Source organism: Rhinolophus sinicus, chromosome 15 (genome assembly GCF_057876585.1).
Source record: "Rhinolophus sinicus isolate RSI-liver-muscle chromosome 15, RSI-T2T, whole genome shotgun sequence".
Taxonomy (NCBI): Eukaryota; Metazoa; Chordata; class Mammalia; order Chiroptera; family Rhinolophidae; genus Rhinolophus; species Rhinolophus sinicus.
This window is the reverse complement of record NC_142515.1, coordinates 41,012,438-41,029,637: the sequence shown is the minus strand read 5'-3', so window position 1 is coordinate 41,029,637 and position 17,200 is coordinate 41,012,438. Positions and strand designations below refer to the sequence as shown.

Below are 17,200 nucleotides of genomic sequence, written 5' to 3'. Positions count from 1 at the left end.
AGCTTACCCCCAAGCCTGAGCCAGTCAGCTTAATGCTTAGTTTCCCTTCGGGATCCCTTCCCTGACCAAGTCTGTTGTCCACTGGCTCTTCAGCAATTACCCATGACAAAAATCTGTGACCTCAAGTCCTGAGGCCACTGAAATCCTTAAGGCAATTTTGGTGACCCTCTGCATTCCCATCAGGGGTGCCTTATCTCTTTCCATCCCCTCTCCTTTTTTGTTCTCACACTCCTTTCTATATTTTTCTTGTTCCATCTTTGTCTTTGATAACTATGCCATAAGCTGCCCACAGCATCCTTATGTAATTGCTTCAGTATACTGCTGGCCTGTATCCAAGATAGGTTACAGACCCATGCTTGTACTATCTTACACGCTTGTACTAGTTTTGTTCTGAAGTTGTGCTCTGAGTGTGTGTGTGTGTGTGTGTGTGTGATTATAAAAATTTGACTTCCTGACTTCTGTTTATATGGATATTTTTATTTTTGTCTTTATCTTTTCTAATGCCTAGCATGGTAATACACCTTGAGTAAGTGGTTACTGAATCTGTTCATAAATGTTAAAGCTTATGAGTAATATTTACTCCAAACATGGTATAGAAGCAGTCTTAAAAGTTAATGGAAAACAACGATACAAACCTGAAGCAAATTACACAGTGGACCTTAAGTTGATGAACTCTCCCTGTCCTTACTACAGAAGCATAACAACCAAATACAGTGTGAGAGCCGCAATTGGATTCTGTTTAAGAAAAAAAAAAGCTATAAAATACAGTTTAGAGATAATTGGAATTTTTTAATATAAACTACATAGTGGATGATATTAGGGAATTATTGTTAATTTTCTTAGGAGTAATTATGGTATAGTTACCAAGGAGAATGTTCTTATTTTTAGAAAACTCTTAATAAAGTAGTTAGGAATGAAGTACAATATTATCTGTTAAAAAATGTCTGCACATATATAAATACATGGCTAAAGCAAACATGACAAAATATGAACAATGTGATAAATGAGTTATCGTTGTAGTATTCTTTCCACTGTTCTGTATGTTTGAAATTGTTCATAATAGGGAAGAGGAAAATATAAGGTTCAGAGAATTTATGTTGTGACCCCATGTGTAATTTTAAATGCTTAATCCTTGGAGAAAATGGAGGGAACTGGGTGTGCCAGGGTGGGAGTTGACACAAAATCCGTAAGTAAAGATATGGAAGAGAAAGTACAAGAGATGTAGGTCGATGAATACGGGTGGCACTCTCGGCGAGGCTGCTCATGGTGGTCTTTCCTTAATCCTTGGGCAGATGTGACATTTAAGTTGGATGATGGCGCCATCAGTGCCCACAAACCGCTGCTGATCTGTAGCTGCAAGTGGATGGCTGCCATGTTCGGGGGGTCATTTGTGGAAAGCGCCAACAGTGAGGTAGGTGCCTTCTAAAAAGCCTAAGGGGTATCTTTATAAATGTGTCTCTGTGTTTGCAGAAAGCGTTTTATTAGCCAGATGACTTCAATTCTTTAACTACTTCCATGAGATAGCTTGAGTGTCAGGTCACCCGCTTCTAAATGCTGCAATAATGAAGAGCCTTTATTTATTATTCACTGGTTATGTGTACGAACCTAAGTGCTTTACATGTAGAGTATATTTCCATCCTCACAGCTCTCCTCTTCTCTGAAAATATGATCAGCTATACCTTTTAAAAAAATGTCACTGGGCAACATACTATCAAAAGCATACGCAAGAGAGGCAGAGGCTATCTTCCAGGAGTTGAAGAGAGCAAAATGTTTCTTCAGTCACGTACATCTTAGGCTCAGCTCTGGTCCTAACCAGATGCGGGAGCTTAAGAAGCCATCTACTTGTGCCTCAATTTCTTCGTTTGCAAGATGAGAGATGTACTAGGTTGCTCTTGAGGTCCCCTTGAATTACAACACTCCCTGAGACTCTGCCCTAATTTGCCTTCTCTGGTTTGTTAAAGGTTGGGGATACAGTAACGGAACAAATGGTTACTCCTCTGAACACACCTCTCAAAGTGCTTAGGTCTAGTGGAAGCCTCTGGATTACTTGTCTCCAAAAGAGGGATACTCAGTGCAGCGCAAGCTGTATCTTGGAGAGCCTATATCTTCATCTTTTTATAAACTGTTAGAAAAGAAAAATTCCATTCAAGCACTTCTAACTTTAGTGTAGAGGTGAACCAGCATTTTTGTTGAGTGTTGCAAGTATTTTTTGACCATCTTTGGAAAAAAAAAACCATGGGGACACCCCATCAAGTTTATTGTCCTAGGAGGCTTATTTTGCTCATCTCAGCACCTTTCCAAATTTTTAAGAGAAATACAGAAAACAATGGCTAACTTTTGGAAAGGGGCGCTCACACCAGAAATCTGAGCACTCCCATTGTGACCCAGCAGTCTGCATTTGCATCCCCAAGGAGGGAAACGGAATCCTAGAATCACAAGCCAGGGATGGCCAAGGCTGTGGAGATCACTAGGCCACCCTTCTGCTTCCAGAACAAACTACAGCTGCTCCTAAACCAACCCCCAGCAAAAGGCTTTCTGCTGTTTGGGGAAAAGATGTTGGAAATATCTTGATGACCCCTTCTGGTGTCTACCAGCCTTTATAAATCAGGAGGTCCTCACTTCTAACCAAATGTAGTCTTTCCTCTCATCAAAGGTGTCTTGGAGAGTTGTCACTGAGACTACTATAGCTTGTCCAGCTCAACCCTCAGCTCTCCTACATACAAGCTGTATGGCTTGGGCAAGGGACCACCTTTCTGAATTCCCATCTCCCCATCTGAAAAACACGATAACTGCCCACAGTTGTGAGGTGTAAGAGTCAATACTTGCAAAGCACCTCATAAACATTACACACATGGTAGCTGTCAGCTTTCCTTTGATGTCGGCAGTATTAATGATATTCTTTGCCTCTTACTTGCAAAAAAATGTGAGGAAGCCACCAATTAATAAAACTTCATGCAAATGGCATTTCACTGACTCCAATAATCTCGAGATAAAGAGCCCAGAGGCTTGCTGCCCTTCTTTTTCCAGCTCTCTGAAAGGTGTGCTGAGGGTACTGCAGGAGCCCTGCGATTAACCCAGCAGAGGAGATGATCAAGGTCAGGAACCCAGGCCCAAAGGGACGCTGTCAGAGCTGACCTCGCAAATGCTAATCCCCTTTATCCCTTCCCAGAATGGACTGTAACTGTCTCCAGATTAAAATGTGCAGGGGACATGACCGGAACAAAACCTTGGCAGCAAATGTGAATGCGCAGGTATATGTTTAATAGCCTCTCCTGGAGGTGTCCACCTGTTGAGTACTCCCCCATAAAAGATGAGGTCACTCACCACTTAGAGCTGTAGATAAGGTGCATAACAGGTAAGTATAGATTCAACCCAGCTCAATAGACAAAGACCATGGAACCAAGCAACCGAAAGTCTGTGCCAAAACTTCTCTTGCCAATATATGAAGAATGCCATGAGCAGTTTACATTCCTGCCCTCTCCTGCTCCTTCTCTTTATTTCCAGTATAGACTATAATAGTTCTGTAGTTTTGAACTCTAATTTCAGCTTGACCTTGGGCAAGCTACCGACCCTTTGTAAACCTGTGCCCTCATCTATAAAATGGGGATAATGAGAGAAGCTGCTTCAAAGGGCACGTAAGGCATGAAAGTACATGTGTAAGGCATCAAATTTGGTGCCTAGAACACAGAAATGCTCATGAAGTGGGAGTGACTAATATCCTGGAGGACTCTTGTGAAATTCTTTCCAATGAAGAGTTAAGGATCTTTGTCCCCTGGAAGCCCTAAGTCAAAGCCCCCAGTTCCCTTCCCAAACTTGCAAAGCTTGGTAGAAGAGGTTATGGGGGTAGGAAAGAACACTCAACCACTCAGTAAAGCTCCAGGCCCATATTTGCACTTGGGCTTTGTCCTTTCTAAGCCACCTTTTAACTCTATTTTCTCTTGTGAATATCTGATTCCCCCACAAAATTCAGCCTATTTATTTTCACATTAATCGAATTCACCTGCATATCCAGAAAAGAATAAAATATGCCCACTGATGTTACTTTAACATTAGTCGTCATTTCATATTTAAGAAGACACTATTTCACTTGTATTTTTCTCATTACTTTTTATATAGCAGTAAGCATAATTCTCTCCCCAGAGGTACTCAGCAAGTGGTTCATTAAAAATGCATGCCAGGGTTGTAGTAAGCTGTGCTCTGGGTCTAGAATCCTTTCTCATTCTCTGGTAGACCATCTCTAATTATAAGCCTAATAGTCTGAGCTGATCTTGGCAATTAAAATTTTAAACCAACTAAATTGGAATATGGGACGTTGTTTAGGTAGCATTATATTCTCCTTTATTACTCTTTTTTTTTTTTCGTAAGCTACATCCAGCAGGTAGGATGCAAATTCTTAATTCCATTTCTTACATAACTTTATTTATCATGTTGTTAAAACTTCTATAAAATTGTCTCTCCATAGTTATACAGTTAATTATGAATGCTGAAATCACAGAAACAGATTTAAAAAAAAAACCTGGGGAAAAAAATAATGTATGTTCTGAAAGTGTTTTTAGTTTATTCTCATTTGCTCGTTACTTCTACAGGTCCCAACATTATTTGCCAAAAAGAGCCATCGCTTCAAAAAAAATATTGGCATCATTAGCAAGAAGGAAGCAGCAGGTCACGAATGATTACAAATGTCAGAACCCTCCAGACATTGAGAGTATTGGGGTAGGGCTGCTTGCTGGAATATGTCATCTCCTACTGCTAGAAACAACTTTTTTTTAAAATTTAGAATGTCCATTTTGCCATGACTTAGAACACACTCTTACCAAAACATACCAATGTAATCTGAATATCATCAAAATCCATGATCTCAGTCAAGAAGAAAAAGTTTTAAATGTCATCTATGCCAAATCCCTCCCATGTAACAGATGAGGAAACTGAGTCATAGAGAGTGAATGATTTTTCAAATGTCACACAGCATTTTCGTGACATTCCTGGGCCTCCCCTGTCCTTGAAGCCCTTATTTTCAGAAACAGCAGACATCTCCATCTCTGAGAGAACAGGTGTTCACAGGAAGCTCTGGGGCTTTTATATTTAACATCATTGACAATTTATAGCACTTTATAAAATGTACACGGTGTTTCACTATCAAAAGTGTTCAAATTGTAAACTTTCACAACTTAATTAACCTTCGATTATCTAGAAAATTGTAGCAATCCAAACACCATTCCAGCGAAATGAAGTTTTGCCATGTGCTCGTACACATAGAAACAAGTTTATGTGGGTTTCTATACATAAATGGCTGTGTACATAAACATAGATGTAGGTTAGCATACGCACAAATACAGTCAGTGTTAGATTCACTGGAATAGCAACTAATTACAGTACAATGGCTTCTTTATTTTAAAATAATTTTAGTAATAGTTTCTACTTGCTAAGTTCTATCTACGTATTGCAGAGGTTGTGCTAACAACTTGAAATGGCCACACTTGTCAAATCGTTGATGGTAACAATTCATGCACCTTCTTTCTGGAATCATCATTGTTTTCGCTGACTATATCTGAAGGGGGAGTAATTTTCTTAATATGTCTAGGAATTTTTCTAGGCATTTCCTTTGATGTATTAAGGGAAGGCTCTGTCTGAAAGCATATGCCCATCTGAGGTAGCTGGTGGCTGTGCAGGGGAATAGTGTAGAAATTTGTTATAGCTTAAGCAATTCTGGACCCACACCACTAGAATGCATTGGCCATGAGCCCTGTATTATGGATGGATGGATGGATGGATGGATGGATAGATAGATAGATAGATAGATAGATAGATAGATAGATAGATAGATAGACAGATAGGAGATAGATAGATAGATGATAGATAGATAATAGATACAAATATATGGATTTATATAAATATCAAGAGATTAGATATATAATATAAATGTAATCATATATAATTATAGATGTATATCTTTATATGGTGTATAGAGGTTTATCAAATACCAGAATTAAGACATTTACAACTGCTCATCCTTTTGAACTTAGAAATCTAATTCTTAAAAACTATTAATGAAATATGGTGCTTTATCTGTACTGTAAGCCAAATCTTTGCTTCTTTGCCACGAAAGGTTGCTATTAGATTGGCGCAAAAGTAAATACGGTTTAAAATGTTAAAAATAATTGCAAAAACTGCAATAACTTTTGCACCAACCTAACAGTACTGCACAGAAATTCTGAACATAGACTTTAGAATTATTCTCCCTGGGTTCAAATCCCAGTCACTATTGACTAGCTGTGTGACCTTGGACATGGAACTTAACCTCCCTGAACCTCAATTTCCTTATCGGTAAAGTGTCAAAATTAATCACTTCCCCCTAGGATCAAATTACTAGATAATGTGTACAGAAAGCTTAGCACAGTATCTTGTATGTACATAGGAGGCTTTCAATTTTAATGTTAGTTTTTATAATCATCGTCGTTTCAATAGCAAACACCAGTGGCAGCATTCTATACTACATCAGGGCCCATTTCAGGGAGTAGAGACCTACAATGAAAAGTAGCTGCTGTACAGTATACATCCCCATGGATCCACACCCAGCCATCCAGAACTCCCTGCCTCTCTAGCAAATTCCAGCAACCACTACAGGTGCTCAGGAGGAAGATGAGGGGAGAGTACACCATAGCCAACCAACTATTCCCCCAGAAGTCCCGGGCAAGGGACTTCTCTGGATTCTCTCAATCTACTGATGCCTGATGGTGTTCCAGTATTTCTGAACCTATGTGGTTGTGCCACAGGAAAAATGATGAAGGGTGTATATTGTATTAGCATATATTGACAGAATGGTGGAATCAAGCCAGTCACTGTGGCAACTAGGGTGGCTATGCATCCTCTGTTTTGACATCTTAGAGAGCTGGGCTCTATCATGTGTCAGCAACAGTGTGCATTGCAGCTCCCATTAACACCTGTCATGTTGCTAGGAGATTTCTTTCACCACAATAGAGTATTATAAGGTACTTGGCAAGGAGGGACTATAATGTCATCATACATTTACAGCCCATTTGTCTGATTTATAAGTCCAAATAGCCATTTAAAAATTCCAAATCAGGCTTTGTCAGGCAGCCCCACTCTTTTGTCATCTACAAATCAAACTGTTATGTTTAAAGCCATAAATAGTGAATGGCTTCTATACACGGTCTCAAAGCAGGCGTTCCAGACTCACCAATATTGAATCACACAGTTGGAATATTTATAAGCAGTATAGCCTGAAAATATGCCCACTGCTTTCTTCATCAGGACTTAGCTTTTCAAATAACATTTCAGGTGTATCTCCCGAACATAAACAAGATGTCAATGCAGGCGGTATTGGATTATCTCTATACCAAGCAGTTGTCACCTAACTTGGACCTGGACCCACTGGAATTAATTGCTTTGGCAAACAGATTTTGCCTGCCACACTTGGTCGCACTTGCAGGTAAGGCTGATGACTCAGGGCCATGCAGTGTCTGACTGTCAATTGATCAAAATCCCATTTAAACAAAAATAAGAGTTCCAGGGAATAAAAATCAATTTTTTTTATCACTCAATATAGGACTGTCTTGTGCAGGATGATATGAACTGATCAAATGTATCAGACAGCCCAATTCAATTCAACAAATATTTCCTAAGCACCTTCTTTGTGGTAGGTGCTGTTAGGTGATACAAACATAAAGATGGGTAATACGTGGACCCTGCCCTGCGGGCCCAGGCTGTGTGCACTCGGCCTTATGTGTGGACCACGGAATTTGAAATAAAACTACCCTGTCCACGTGATCCCCATTAGGTGTGCTCAGACATAGTCTTTAAGAAAGAGGCAACAGGAGGCAGTGGTGAAGAACACAGGTGACACGGTCAGATTGCTTGGGTTCCAATTTTGACTTCACCATTTAGCAATTGGATGATCTTACTCTTCACTTAACCACTCTGTGTCTCATCTGTGTCTCCACTTTCACTCTCTTTAAAATGGGGATAATAGTATTCTATCACAGAGCTGTTATAAGGACTAAAGAGTTAAGATATATATATATATATATATATATATATATATATATATATATATATATATTCCTAGAACAGTGTCTGGCATGTTGTCAGAATTATGTAAGTGGTTTTCTTAAAGTTATTTTAGAAAATGTTCTGACATTGTCAAGAGCATTTTGGGAGAAAGTAAAAAAAAAAAAGGAGACTTGGCTTAAGTTCACAAAATCTTATCTTCATTTCTAGACTTGTTCAGTTGGTAAGCCGAAGCAGGTCTAAATAGAATATATGCATTCAAATACTTTTTGTTTTAATTTAAACCTCCAGCCTCATTTACCAGCGGTGTCAATCCACAATCTATGTGTTTATCGCTATGTTGCGTTGATTCCTGTTAATGACGAAAGCAGAGAGAGTGCCTGTTTTGTTCACTGGCCTATCGTCTGCACACAGAAAAGTACATGAGCATATCAGGTTCTCAGTAAATATTCACTGAATCACTAAATGAATTAAAATGAATGCATGAGCAAACGCACCAGTCATATCTGTGCTTGACTTTCTGTCAATGTCTTCAGAAAAAAGATTTATTTCTCCAGGTTTCTACTCTACTCAACCAACAGGAAGTCAAAGTTCTCCCCTCACCTTCCACCTTCCCCGACTAGATAGCAAGAGATAGTTGAAGCATTGCCATCTGATTTTTTTAAAAACTGTTTTTAACTAATACACCTGAAGTCATAGATCCAAATGAGTATATATTGCCTTTTAAATATTACGTCCAGGAGGCTACAATGGGCAGTTCTTTTTTCCAGAAGTATCAGTTCCAAACCATTTGACCACTCACAGTTTTTACAAGTATTTGTCCTTTGAGGATAAATTTGATCTTTTTTGAAATAGTCAAAAGTAATTTGGAGCCAACGTGGTTGACCAAGGTGTGAGATCAACCTCGAAGTAGTGTCATTTTGGCTTAAATATTAAGTATGGTGATGAAAACATGGGCCTGATTTCTCCATGGAAGAAACTGACCCGAAAAACCTTGTGTGAACTACAGATTTCTCTGTATGTTGGTGCTATTAAATGCTGTTATAACTCTTATAACTATTTAATATATGGCTTCCTAAGATGATTACTTTAATCATTTATAATGTTTGCTTTGTACAATTTAGTGTAAGTATAGAGTGTTCAGATCATAGTGTTTACAAATCAGTTTCTGGGGTAAAAATGCTTTGCAAGCCAAAGTGTTGAATGAATATCAAGAAATATTACAGTTACCTAAAATTAAAAAGCCCAGTTACTTTTCTGGGAAATTGAGTTTCAAATAGCACTTGTCTGTCAATCCAGCTGAGGAAGGGTTTACCAAAGAAACCATTCAAATCTGGATACCTTATTGACCAGCTAGAGGCATATTGCCTAACAAATGTGTAGCGCTGGAGCAGCAATAAGTATGATTTGGACAGTATATTGGATTAGAAGAACAGGTGCAATGATAGAGATGAAAAAAGAATACAGCAACTCAAGGAGCTAGAAATGCAGGGCTTAGACTACCCATGCATGTCAATCCCAGAGGCAGGTGACAGCCCAAATGGAGGAAAGACAGCTCAGTCTCAGAACCACAATTTAAATTCAGCTTAGAAGCCTTGGACACTGCTCCCGAGCAAAAATGGCTTTCTCAACTGGATTTGTGTTACTCCTGGCTGACAGTCCCCCCAACTGTTGGAATCTAAGAGGCTGAACAATATGTCTCCCATCTGCAGCTGTTGAAACAGACATATGCATTCACACTATTAATTTCCCATATGAATTCGTTCCTGTTACTCAGTCTCTCCACTGTCGGAGAGTGTTGAGATTTGGAGTGAAGTGAGCGGGGAAACTGTCAAACAGGAAGATACTAGAGAGTCTAGAGGATTCTAGGAAGGTGCTGGACTGTCTAGAGCTGTACTGTCCAACAGACCATTCTGCAATGATAGAAACATTCTGTGTCTGCCTTGTCCAAATGTGGCTATTGGGCCCTTAAAGGTTGCTAGTGTGGCTAAGGACCTGAATTTTTATCCAAGTGTAAATTCACGTAAGTAAATAGTCTCATATGGCCGGTAGTTACCATAAGGGATAGTGACTATCTGGGGGACTCTGGCTATTGCAGAAGTGCTAACAAGTGTCCCCAGAGCTGTTGGTGCTATGGCTGGAGACCAAAACTCTATGTACTGAAAGGCTTTACACATCAGAACAGGCCTTAGATTCAATTTGGATGGCTGTCAGAGCTGTGTCCCATACTTTCTCCCCTCTTGGGTGACCAGACCCTTAGGGCAAGATGTCTGGCTTGTAGAGGACAATTTGACTTTCTCCTGCTCCCTCTCTTCTCCAGAGCAGCACGCCGTTCAGGAGCTGACCAAGGCTGCCATGAGTGGCATAGGCATTGATGGAGAAGTGCTCTCTTATTTGGAGTTGGCCCAGGTTTGTAACAGTTTGCTTTTTACCTTTTAAGTGTGCTCAACCCGTTCATTTAATGCTGATAAAACATTCCACTGTTGCATCTGTCTAAATAAAGATGTCACCACTGAGTCACAGAGGCCCCCTGTGAACACTGAGAAGATCTGAGAGTTTTACGTTTCATGCACTATCCACCCTGCCGCGGTCCATTTGAAAAAACAACAAGGACCTCACCCCCGCACCAGCCCCATTGTCCCCTGAGGCACCAGCTTCAGATGTGGGAGAACAACGTGGGGCACCCTAGCAGAAGGTTTTGTCTCTCTTTTTAAATTCTTAGACATGTGTTGGCCAAGATCAGACAGTTTCTAGAATTCCATGAAGTCCCGTTAGGCCCCACTGCAGCTCTCCTCAGGTTTTCAAAAATCAGTATTTGTTAATATTGATATTGTGATTCTATAATCCCAATATACCACTTGCACTATTCTTATAGAGAGCATCCAAGATGCAGCTTCAGCTTTGTAACTGAATATCTTACTCAAGGCACAAAGCTAAACTCTGCCTCAATTTGCTCATTTATAAAAAATGGGGATGGTGATTCATGCCCAATCAGCCTTATAAATTATTGTGAGAATCAAGTGGGAGAGAATGTTCAAGAAACAGCATTTAAGAGTGGAAGCCCTCCCATAATGCAAGGCACATACTCATATGTGGGATTATCTAGTCCGTGGCATAGACTTGTTGGCAATATGTTTACACTCTGAAAGAACTAAGAACAAATTCTTCAGTCTTTTATTTGGCCTATTGGGTTTGGCTTTCTTTGTTCCCTCTCTCAGTTAGGGCCGTGGTTTACTAAGTCTTAGGTCAGCCAATTTAAATCAATATTTCTCAATCAAGGGAGAAGAGGTATCTCAGGGAAACGAGGGAGGCACATAGCAGGTGTTACTCAGGCCATTCCAACTGTGGCCATTGGCGATGGCTCAGATTCAAGAAAGAATAAGGGGAAATATGACTTTACAGAAATCTGTGCAGTCTGACTTAACTTTCGAGTATTGGATAGATTTTCTCCCCGAGTACCAGGTACTGCCCTAGACAAGAGGACATGAGATTCAAATGGTGGATTCTCTGCCCTAGTGGCAATTAAAGGCAAGTGAGAGATATAGACACAGGCACCAATTAATAAAATCCAAATGAAAAACAACCTGATAGCAGTTACAGTAAAAACTGCAAAGAGACATCAATTGCAATAGGATCAGTAAGCTCCCATCCAAATTTATTGTCCACACGTGGAATTTGGGGTCTTTTAAAACAGGCCTGAGGGAGAGTTGGTAACTTGGGCTCTCTCCAGTAAGTATTCCTCCTACAGAAGATGAAATGACCCAGAATTTCACATAGGGCCAGGCCTCTTCAGGTAATCATTTGCAGTTGTGGCTGTTTGTTTTGTGTTCCTGTGCTGTCCCCTCCCCTCCCTGCCCGCACATAAACCCTGCAAGGAAATAATATGATTACTACTAAGCTCTGACAGGCCTTGGGAGAAAGGGTTTAGGATGGAGTCTCCCATATCTTAGCTTATTCGTTAGACCCTAACCCAGTCTTGTGCTGGTATTTAATAATCAACTTGGGGACAAGTGGGCCCCTGTGCATTTTCTAATTCCCGTGGTATAAATTTCCCACCTGACCAATTTTAACAATGTGAAGTCCCTGAACTCAGAGTAGGGAATGAATACACACGCACAATTGACTCTCCTGACCAGGTAGGTACAAGCCAACTCCAGTACACTGCTACCCTAATCCTAATTTCAGAAAGAAATCTGATATCAAAATAAGTTTGAAGCACCAGCTAAAATTATCTGTGTCATGGGAGTTGTGATTTTTAAAGAGTTTCTTGGGTTATTTTCTGAGGACGTTGGCCTTCGCTCAGGACAACGTGGGCCCCAAAGGAAGCCAGGCTGTAAGTTTCAGGGTTGTGCCTGATCCAAGGAACTTCAAGAGCAACAACAAAAGAATGGATGTCTGAGAAAGGATGCAGACAAAAGACTGAGGGATGTGAGGAGACCTGCCAAATTTGGGGAAGGAATGGGGATTGTCAATATTTGAGCGTTGGGTCTTTTTCAGTCACAGCTGAATCAGAGCCAGCTCCCTGAGCACCTGCTCAGAAAGGAGGGGTGGGTGTTCAGACCCCTCCCACCCTGCCCACACTGCCTGCGCTGCTTATGTAACCAAAGGACAGGTATAGGACAGGCACACATTCCACAGTCTCCCCTTTCAGATCTTTGGCCCCAGCAAGCTGAGCTCTGACATGTGACACGGAGTATTGCGTTGCCCAGGCTTCCTTAAACAGAGATGACATCGCTGCTTTCTGCTGTGGGCTGGTGCCTTCCAGAGGCCACAGTCACTTATCACTAGAGGGCCAGCTGGCGGGGGAAGGTGGGAGGGCAAGGCATACTTTGAACTCCTGATCTGTTACTGTGATTATTTTTGGTGCACCTACCACAGGGGATAAAGGAGTGGTGTGCCAAATGCTATACTTGGCTGGAATAAGATCCATGGCCAAAGTCAAAACAAGATGTTTACTGAGTTAGTATATGGGCCCTTAATTTTCTCACCCCTATATGGCTTCCCCAATTTAGATAATAAGAGTCTGACCCACTTTTGGTCACTTCTCTGCAGTTTCACAACGCCCACCAGTTGGCTGCCTGGTGTTTGCACCACATCTGCACCAACTACAACAGTGTTTGTTCCAAGTTCCGCAAGGAAATCAAATCAAAATCTGCAGGTGAGACTGCGGGGCTCCCCATTCATCCAATTCTTATCACCTAACTGAAGTGTTTGCCCTCTTGCCCTTGAGAAGGAACATGGGCAATAAGAAGCTCATGGAGAAGTCCTGATGACTGGCTGCTGGCCACATCCTCACATGACATGACACAGGGATTATAGATTGGGAATTCTCTTTGGAGAACTTCACGCTTGGGGGTCTGGGTGGGGTGGGGTTCAGGAGGCCCTGCTACAGAATATGCTGAGGTTATGGCTCAGCCTTTTCTGGGGAGGCAGGCTTAGGAGCAAGCTTACACTCTAAATCAGGTGACTCTGGGTTCAGGTTCTCTGTGCCCAGTCACATGACTTTCAGGCAAGTGACTCTACCTCTCAAAACTCCATTGTCACAATCTGCCAATGGTCCTAATCATAGTCCCTGCGCATCAGGTCTTTGAGAGGATATATACAATAATCATATTTGTGAACATTAAACACAGAACCTAGCATATAGAAGCAATTAATGAACAACAGGTGTGATCATCCACCCCTTTCCTTCACTAGACAACCAGGAATACTTTGAGCGCCACCGCTGGCCCCCTGTGTGGTACCTGAAAGAAGAAGACCACTACCAGCGCGTCAAAAGGGAACGAGAGAAGGAAGATATTGCACTAAATAAACATTACTCAAGACGAAAGTGGTGCTTCTGGAATTCAAGTCCAGCAGTCGCTTGAGCAGGAAGAGAAAAAAAAGATCAGTAATCCAACACACCGCTTTTTAAAGCACTACTGTAAAATTAGTCTTATTATTAGAGATAAAATGTAGTTCAGGTTTCAGGCACTGATCTTCCTCCACTTCTGTGCATTTATCTTTGTTGGGATCAAAGCACAAGCTCACCATCCATGAGCCTGGACAAAAAGGGAAATTGACGCTCACTGCATTCCTTATATGTATATTTTTTTGTTAGAAGGCTTAATAAACCTTAGTCATTATTTCATTTCTTTTTATACAAAAGAAAAAAAGAAAACCCAGCTTTCATGTTTCAAATTCCAAACTGAAAAATATTTTTATACGGTGTCTTGTATTTTGTTGAAATGAAATTACTATGTATTACTTTATTTTACAGGCCACAAATTAACCATGAAGACACCCTGTGATTCTCTGTGCCCACGTGAACGCAGAGCATTATTACATAATTAGAGCGATATCATTTTGTTGTGAAGTAGAAGGCTGGAATGAAATTCCCCAAAGTGCAAGTTAGGGAGTGTTTAATCTTTGTTCTGCTGAATAACACTGGTATAATAATTACCAAGTCAACTCCAAGAATGTGTATTTCCAATATTTGCCGTGGAAGTGTTAGTAATTATATGGTTATATGTGCCATGTAAAATATAGTGATATCAAATCTTCTGTTGTTTCAAATGTCTAGATTCAAGAGGATAATCTTTATAATCATTAGAAGGGCTTATTAAATCCCAGCATTATTCAGGGCAAACTCACTGGTGGACCTGAATACAAAAGATAACGTAAGAGCATTGGTGTTTGGATTGCTGTGTTAGGGTTTCTGTCTCTCCTATTCCTTGATCTTGCCATGCTTCTGCATGCAGATTCTCCACTGACTTGAATCGAGTTGGGTAAGGGCAAGGGTCCCTGATCTCTATCCCACCATCTGTAGGCTTGTTACATCTCACCACCAGAAATAAGCTTCCTCAGGTCTCTCACCTGTGGCCAACTTCACTTTATAAGACACGTTTTTAACTCTTCCCAGGGAAAATTCATGTTGCTGCAGAACTAGGCTAAGGCAGACCACCCACTGCTGCTGAAATCTGGCGGGGCCTGTGAAGGCATGAAGCTGGAGGCTGGGTCGTCTAGGGTCCCTGCATTCTCCACCACAGACAGGAATCTTATTCCAAGAGTCTAGGAAATGGTGCTATTGTGAATTCATTCTGACCCTTTGTCATTCTGAGTTTTCAGTGTTAAAATAGAAAGTATTGAGCAGAGGAGCTTTCAAGAGGCAGTCAATCACTGTTCTCTGTAAATTAAAACATTACAGCATTCATACAGAGCATTTGAAGGCCGCAGCTCCACACCTACCATGGGATCTTGTATGGTGGGGGCTCCGGTTTGTTCTGTTGGGATGTCAATTTACTAACGCTAAAAGTTGTGGATTTTTTTTTTCTTCTAGCTTTCAGAAGTTGGAAAAGAGACAGTTGAGTCCCAACTCCAATGTTGACAGTCATATACATTTGAAAATCTATCCAGATTATGGATGGGCATTTATTACTAATAGTGAAAACACATGAGATACAAGAGTTTGCAGAGGCCCAGAAATGCATCACCCTCTCTTGACAAGGGAGGAAAGCAGTAGAGTAGGGACGGATGGTTATAAATGCATGTACTTTAAATTTTTTGTCAATAGGGTTGTACATCATTAATGGAAGGCGAAAGGAGAAAGATTGAGAAGACAAATGTCAAGATTCAGGAAGAATCAGCATATATCCCATCATAAAATGGTAGAGGTTGAGTTTTCAGTGTGTAGTCAGAGTTGAATTTACACAACCAAAGCTCCCATTTGATTGTAATCTTGCCAAAAAGTAATGGACATATAAATGAACCTGGGTTATAAGCAATAATATCCACTAGTGTTTGTTATCAGCTACTGTGACCAAGTGGCTGGTTCATTTGGTTGACGCTGATTATGGCCTTTAACCATGGTGGTTTGTTTTGTGTTTTTTATTCCACAAAAAGCCAATAAAATTGTTTAGCTATAAAATGCTTTCAGTTGTTTTTTTTAAAGGGACTACCATCATTATCATGTGTGTAATGTTAATAGCTTTTTAAAAAACTATCAAAACTTTAAAGGTGTTGAGTCATGGATGCTTGGTGTGCTCCAGTAATAAGGCAGCTTGAATGACTGTCATCTTTGTTGTTGTTTTAATTAAAGTTTATTGGGGTGACAATGGTTAGTAAAGTTACATAGGTTTCAGGTGTACAAATCTGTAATACATCGTCTGTATGTCACATTGTGTGTTCACCATCCAAAAACAGTTCTTCCATCACCATTTACCCTCATCTACCACCTCCCACCCCCTTTACCCTCTGGTAACCACTAAACTATTGTCTGTGTCTATGAGTTTTTGTTTCTTTGTTTCTTTGTCTTGTTCCTTTGTTGCTTTCAATTTTATATCCCACATATCAGTGAAATTAAAGGTTCTCGACTTTTTCTGTCTTACTTCGCTTAGCATAATAATCTCAAAATCCATCCATGTTGTCATAAATGGCACTATTTCATCTTTTCTTATGGCAGAATAGTATTCCATTGTGTATATATACCACATTTTCCTTATCCAATCATCTATCAAAGGACACTTTGGTTGTTTCCATGACTGTCATCTTTGATTTTGGTATTGCCAGCTGAGATTCCAGTGCCATGATATAAATGAGGGGTCTGGTTCTTTGCTCTTAGCTAATAATTACGTGACTAGACATGATTTAACTTTGGGAGGGAAAAAAACAGAAATGATGTCTCTACCCTAATGGGTTTATTATAATCTGGGTTTAGGCAATCTGCCAGCAGCTAAGTGGAAGGTTGCATTGGGGGCTTATGAAAATCAGTCTTTTCTTCAGAAGGACATTTGACAAAGTCTTTGGGAAAATGTGTAAACAATTTCTGGACTTCTAGGTAGTTTAATGTCTACCCAAGCTCAGAGGGAAGAAGTGTCTCCAATGAGATCTCATAGGAGGACTTTTCTGAGTGGCAAGTTTCCTGAAACTCCATATGGAAAGGAGTTGACAACATAAAAACAACTGGAGAAAAGACAGCAAGATTCCCAACACATTCCCGTACGTTTTCAAGGTGGGCAGTCCAGACCATGGCACCTTTTCCATAATGCATACCAGTGGAATGTTACCTATAGAAAGTCTTGGTCTAACTTTCTCCTAGGGCAATGCCTGGCAAATCATGAAGGATTTCAACAGCCCTATGTTGGCATTATAGAAACCACAAATCCTACTGGGTTAGAGGTAACTTTCATGATGG

The 17,200-nt window shown here is 40.4% G+C and overlaps 1 protein-coding gene across 9 annotated transcripts in view; it reads left to right on the top strand.

The window, feature by feature from the left end:
* RHOBTB1 (Rho related BTB domain containing 1) overlaps positions 1 to 15,936 on the top strand; it is a 113,425-nt gene extending 97,489 nt beyond the window's left edge. For all 9 annotated transcript variants that reach the window (XM_019731797.3, XM_019731795.3, XM_088792034.1 and 6 more), the window contains 5 exons: positions 1,293 to 1,411; positions 7,300 to 7,450; positions 10,349 to 10,437; positions 13,081 to 13,186; positions 13,726 to 15,936. In XM_019731797.3, coding sequence (XP_019587356.2) covers positions 1,293 to 1,411; positions 7,300 to 7,450; positions 10,349 to 10,437; positions 13,081 to 13,186; positions 13,726 to 13,895 — 635 coding nt within the window. In that variant the 3' untranslated portion in view covers positions 13,896 to 15,936. The remainder of the gene's footprint in view (positions 1 to 1,292; positions 1,412 to 7,299; positions 7,451 to 10,348; positions 10,438 to 13,080; positions 13,187 to 13,725) is intronic.
* The last annotated feature ends 1,264 nt before the right edge of the window (positions 15,937 to 17,200 follow it).